We start from the raw sequence: 5936 nt of genomic DNA on the forward strand, positions 1-5936 counted from the left end.
TGAGACCGGACCGATATGAGACCGGCCCGATATGAGACCCGACCAATACGAGACCCGACCGATACGAGACCCGACCGATACGAGACCCGACCGATACGAGACCAGACCGATACGAGACCAGACCGATACGAGACCCACCGGTTAGAGGGGCTGGTGGAAAAACGCTTTAAGGGAGAAATCAGCTCAACATGCCTGCAGGTAGTGGCAGCATCATGCTGACTGGAGAACCAGCCTGATATTATGGGATGGTCTGTATGCAAATCCATGCCACACTTTTCAGATTCTACTGTAAACGGTGGCTATGTGTTTATTATAATGATTACAGTAAGTTGTGAAAACATGATTCATCAAAACTTCAGGGAGGAAAACCTGGGAAGCTTTTTATCTAAACAAGATCAAAAATAATTCTTATTAATAATTAATGTATCGTTTATAAACTGGAGTTCCGGTTCTTTCTAGTCTCTCAGTTCCGGTCCAGTAAAATGTTCTTACAGATCAGAGTGACTCCCACTGCGGCTCCACACGTCAGCAGGACACCAACGCCCCCAGGCCCCGGGTCCGACCCGCCGCCGCTGGGCCACGGCAGAACCAGGAACTCCTCTGGCGCTGCGGCTTCCATCCCTGCAGGTCGGCGCAGACTGAGTGGAACTTAGCAGAACCGACCCAGAGGAGAACAGATTAACAGATTAGAGCAGATTATGGATCAGAGCTGCTCTGGGATCACTTACCAGCTGAAGAACCGAGGATTAGAATGGCAGGAAACTACACAAACAGAAGCAGACCAGAACCAGACCTGTACCGCAACAAACTAGAACCGGGTCTTCTGGGCATTACAGAGCTGTCTCCTGGGACAGACATGCTGGACAGCAGGTGTTCCCTCTCCCGTCCTCTAGAGGGCAACACAGGAACCTGCAGCTCGCAATGAACACAAATCATCATGTAGCTAACATTAGCCAGTCATCATGTAGCTAACATTAGCCAGTCCTCATGTAGCTAACATTAGCCAGTCCTCATGTAGCTAACATTAGCCAGTCCTCATGTAGCTAACATTAGCCAGTCCTCATGTAGCTAACATTAGCTGCCTCCAGCAGCATTAATCAGCTCTCTCTGTTAGCTTGTGGTAAAACCTGTGTTAAGGTTTATGCCTTTAGCTGGTTTGCTGCCATGATTCTAACACACACATATTTCCATAAAAAAACTCGGCTGATTTCTCCTGACATGTAAAACTCAAAGGAGGGAGAGACTCAGAATCACTCAAAATATTAATTTTATTTTTTCAACAATAAATCAAAAATAATCAAATGGTCAGTGTTTTTTTTATGTTGTTTTTGCATTTTGTAAATTAATAATTTAACTTTTTCATCCTGTCTGATTATTTACCTCCTTTCGGGTTTCTGTCTTTTAGATAATAACACAGATAATAACATCAGACAAATAAACCCAGAGCTGTTTAACCAGAACCATTTCACCAGAACCAGAACTCATCTGACAACAGGAAGCAAACACAAGCCTGGACCTGATGAGACACAAAGTCTGGAAAGGGTCTCAGACCCGGTTCTGGTTCTGGTCAGAGAACCGGGGAGAACCTTCCAAGAGAAGGTTCTGTGGTCCGATGAGTCCAGTCCGCTTTCATCTGCAGTGAAACCAGACGGTCATACATGGTGGTGGCAGTGTCATGCTGCGGGCTGGACGACCTTCACCTTGTGACCTTGAGGTCACTTTTTATGAGCAGATCCACACTGATTGTGGTGGATCTGCATCAAAGCGAGTCAAAGTTCATCCATAGTGACATGAGAGGTTTTAGTGTCATTACTTTTTCACACAACAGCCAGTTGGAGAGACTTTTTATCCCAAACAAATAAAATCGATTTGAAATCAGTTTCTTCAGGTTGTCTCGTCTTTATTTGATTTAAATGTTATTTAAAAAAAATTAAATGAATAAAGCACAGAGCAGCATCTGGTTTCTATTTGTGTGTTTTTGTCTTTGTTTAACAAGAGGAAGTCCTTTTCAGGTTAACTCGTGACGTCGCAGTTCGTAACCACGCCCCTTCAAAACATCAAAACCAATATGGTGGACGGCTCTGGATGTTCCTGGAGTTTTGGAGCTGCCAGTCCGCTATATTGGCCACAGTTAATGTTTGTTTGTGTGTAGAAGGTTATGAGCTGCACCGCTCCGGATTACAGAACCTACTCCGGTCGAACCTGGTCGGGTAATCCTTGATCTTCTGAAAACCCGCAGCTCATATTGGTTCCTCCAGAAAAATTCTCATCAACCAATCAAAGGCAGAGATGTCTGATGGGACGTAACGTCAGGCCCCAGAGAGCCAATCCACTGCTCTGATACAAACTATGAGGAGGAAGGCCCGCCCACTGCGTGTCGAACTGCAGCGCGCGTGAAGAAGAAAGAGTAGAACCGTCCGAATCGGTTCGGTCCGACTGCCGAAGCGACGCTCCAGCTGCAGGTAGGAGCGGTTCGAATTGACCCGGAGCGCGCGGACAGAGCTAACCGGGCGGTGGGAGGGTGTACTCGGTGTGTGTGTGTGCACAGCCGCTGGAGGAGCGGGGCGGGCGGACACAGACAAGAGAACCGTACGGCTGCGGTTCTACCGGACTCAGTATCGGCTCTGAGTCCACAGTGACCCGCAGTCTTCTCTACTGGTGTTCCGGTTCGGTCAGGTTCGGACTGGAAGTTTGTTCCCGCCGGAACAGAGAAACTGCAGGGAGAATCAAAGGAACAAATAGGACCTTGGGGCGAGCGCCCCCTGCGGCTGCTGCTGGTATTGCAGCGACAAGTTTAACTTCAGACTGAGTTAGGGCTTATAACTAAAATAGTTTCTTCCAAGTTAAATGTAAAAGGATTATTAATAAATATTTAAGAAAACCTTGAATGAAAACTGTAACGTAGTTGATTTAGGAAGACATTTCCGTATCATTCAGATAAATGTGGAAAATACAAGGAAAACAGGAGCTAGAATCAATGCATCAGAATAGGTCTTAATAAATCATGAGTTTGTGGAAGATATTGCATATGAATCATAAAGGAGACAAAATAAACATTTGTCTTATTTCTGTTAATTTCTTGTCATCCTCCAGTCCAGTTGGTGGCAGCAGTGCACCGTTATAGCCGGTTTGCTAATCGGGTTAAAACAAAGACGACAAGACATTATTAGTCATGACAAAGCCTTTCATATCATGAAAGAGAGTTATGTTTGGGTTGGTTGGAGCAACAAAATTAGTTAGTAATTCTATCTTCTCCTTAGATTTAATCACCATTATGATTATAGCTGTTAGAGCCGCGCTCACACCGCTCAGGAAATGTTCAGGATATTTGGCTCTCAGGTCAAATTGATGGAAAATATGAAATGTTTCCTGCTGCAGTGACGTTATATTATGAAAATGGAGGCTTTGGGTCTCAGTAGCGAGTCATGTGACTTTAAGCATTAATCTCAGCGTAATGGTGGCGCCTCCTGCTGGTTAAAGGTTTCCAGGTTTTTCCAGACGTCTGGATCCGTTTAATGTTGTGTTTTATTGACATTAATCTTTCTTATACTGACTCCCAGGGGCGCTGCCAGGAATCCTGGGCCCCCTGACAAAAAATGTTTATCTCTTCCCCCCCACCCCCCGCAGCTGCTGTGAACATTTTTTGAGTCTATTTGACCCATAAAAAGCGTCACAGTTTTAAAGGCTTGCATCTGCCTTGCTTTCTTTGGTTCAATACTGATAATTAGCACAATATTTACTGTTCATGAATGTAACATCCAACAGTCCACATCAGGTATGCAAGTAGGTTGCTTAAATTTCTTCTATTAGTTTTAGATACTGAAATGTCTCTCCCCACGAGCAACAGTCTAAAGCAACGTGCAACGACACATGAAGCAATCCAGACTTCTAAGAATGCTACTAGTTGCATTTTATTCAGGCTGCAGTACATAACTTTAATAAGATCTATGTTTTCTCCATATTTGTTAAAGCTGTCACCATGGCGTAGCAGTTTGTTATGAGACAGATAATCTGTGAAAACAATCAACCTCCTCCATCTCCTTCCTGAACTACTACTACTGGTTAAAGTAATGCACCGCTCTGACCAAAACAACCAATCAGAACCAGGAGGAGGGTCTTAGCGCTGTCAATTAGCCTCATTCACTCACTGCTAAACGAGCTAATGTTGGAGATAAAACTTATCATTACAAGAAACTGTTTATCTGCCATCATTGGTAGCTATGCTAACTAGACTGAGCATTCACAACAGGCTATGCTAGCTGCAGCATAGCACAGAGCAAGGCAGAGGAAGGATGAGCAGCACCACATGAGATTGTGATTGACAGCACTAAAACTCTCCTGCCTCTGACTGGTTGTTTCTAGCACTGGGAGAAAGCAGAGGAAATAGATTTTTCACAGATTACCTCTCATACCGTACTGTCACAACATGATGACAGTTTTAACAAATATGTGGAAAAAATATATTTATCATACTGTGACATACTGCAGCTTTAATTTCACCCAGGAGGTGGCAGGTCTGGAGGGACGTGGGTTAGAGCTGCTGGTGACCGACTCATATGTTACTAAGTGGTAAAGGGTACAAAGGGACAAGGTCAATATATGAATATGTTGGTAATTTTTTTCCTTAATTCATTAAATGCTAGTGAAATGGAGGCAAACAGTTGTTTGTAGCTAAGCTAATTATGCTAAATGGTTGATAATCTCACACAGTCTACTCTCCTCTCTTGGAGAGAAACTGGGTTACAAATAGACACTTGTCTTTTTCTCTCTGTCTCTTTATTTTTTGAAAACCTGATTTTATAACTTTTCTTAGAAGCATAGTAACTGCCACAGTCGTTTGTGTCTTCCACTTTCTGCAGCTCAACAGCGTCACAGTGAAGCTCCAAGCAGGAACGAACCATTTAACGCAGATGGGGGGTTCAGGGCAAATATGGACATGTGTTTTTTGGTCTGGGAGTGGGAACATTCAATTTTTACTGCTAAAAATAATCTTCTGAAATACAATATGATTAATTTTGTAATTGATAGGGCCTTGATATTTTTTTTAAATTTCTATGAACAATAAATTAATTGTGGAGGGCCCCCTGCTGGTCAGGGCCCCTAGAATTGTCATCACTTTCCCCCTTATACCGCGCCCCTGCTGACTCCACATGACCTTTGAACTCGTTCAGATTACTCTGTAATAAAGTTATCATAACTGGGTCGGACCGGACCCGGGTTGTTCTGTCTCCATAGCAACATGGACACTGAGCTGTTTATGGAGTGTGAGGAGGAGGAACTGGAACCATGGCAACAGGTGGACGACAGCGTGGAGGAAGACGACATGGAGTACACGGACAACTACGGAGAGCCAGGTGAGACAAAAACGCTCTGCTGGTACCGGTCCAGATCAGGGCTCTGGCCTGCGGAGGTTCTGGACCTGAGCTGGGCTCCAGGTACCTGCACATTTTCTGGAAGAACCTGAACAGAACAGCATCTTTAGAGATGTTCTGCAGCGGACCGGGTTTCAGCTTCACACCAGAACATTTCAGCTTCAGAACTTTTACAGTGGATCTGCGAACTGGAACGCGCCATATCATTAGATTTAGCAGAAGCTAATGCTAAAGCGCCATATCACCATTACATTTAGCAGAAGGTGCTAGAAGGTCAGGGGGGTTTTCAGTGTGGTTGGAGATGCTGGTCCACCTGGACAGGTGCAGCAGGATCAAAGGTTGACCGGATGTTTTGTTTCCACAGTGGAGGATTCTTCGCCCTGTGAGACTCCGCCCCCCAGGTCTCCCCTGCCCAGCACACCTGTCCCAGCAGGTGAGTCTCCCAGCCCCCCCAGGTGAGTCCAGGTGCACCAGTGCTCATCTGTCTGTCTCTCAGGTGCACCACCCTTCGTCTCCTCGCCCCCTCTGCCACCTCTCTCCGTCTCCACCTCCAAGCCTGCTGCC

General features: G+C 45.2%; 1 protein-coding gene across 1 annotated transcript in view; it reads right to left on the reverse strand.

The window, feature by feature from the left end:
• Positions 1–1622, reverse strand: part of LOC103131179 (retinol dehydrogenase 12) — a 5744-nt gene extending 4122 nt beyond the window's left edge. Inside the window, exons 1-2 of the mRNA XM_007542764.2 lie at positions 1552–1622; positions 493–1516 (exon numbers count right to left, since the gene is read on the reverse strand). Coding sequence (XP_007542826.1) covers positions 493–619 — 127 coding nt within the window. The 5' untranslated portion in view covers positions 620–1516; positions 1552–1622. The remainder of the gene's footprint in view (positions 1–492; positions 1517–1551) is intronic.
• Positions 1623–5936: the final 4314 nt, after the last annotated feature.

This window comes from Poecilia formosa, unplaced genomic scaffold (genome assembly GCF_000485575.1).
Source record: "Poecilia formosa unplaced genomic scaffold, Poecilia_formosa-5.1.2 Scaffold726, whole genome shotgun sequence".
Lineage (NCBI taxonomy): Eukaryota > Metazoa > Chordata > Actinopteri > Cyprinodontiformes > Poeciliidae > Poecilia > Poecilia formosa.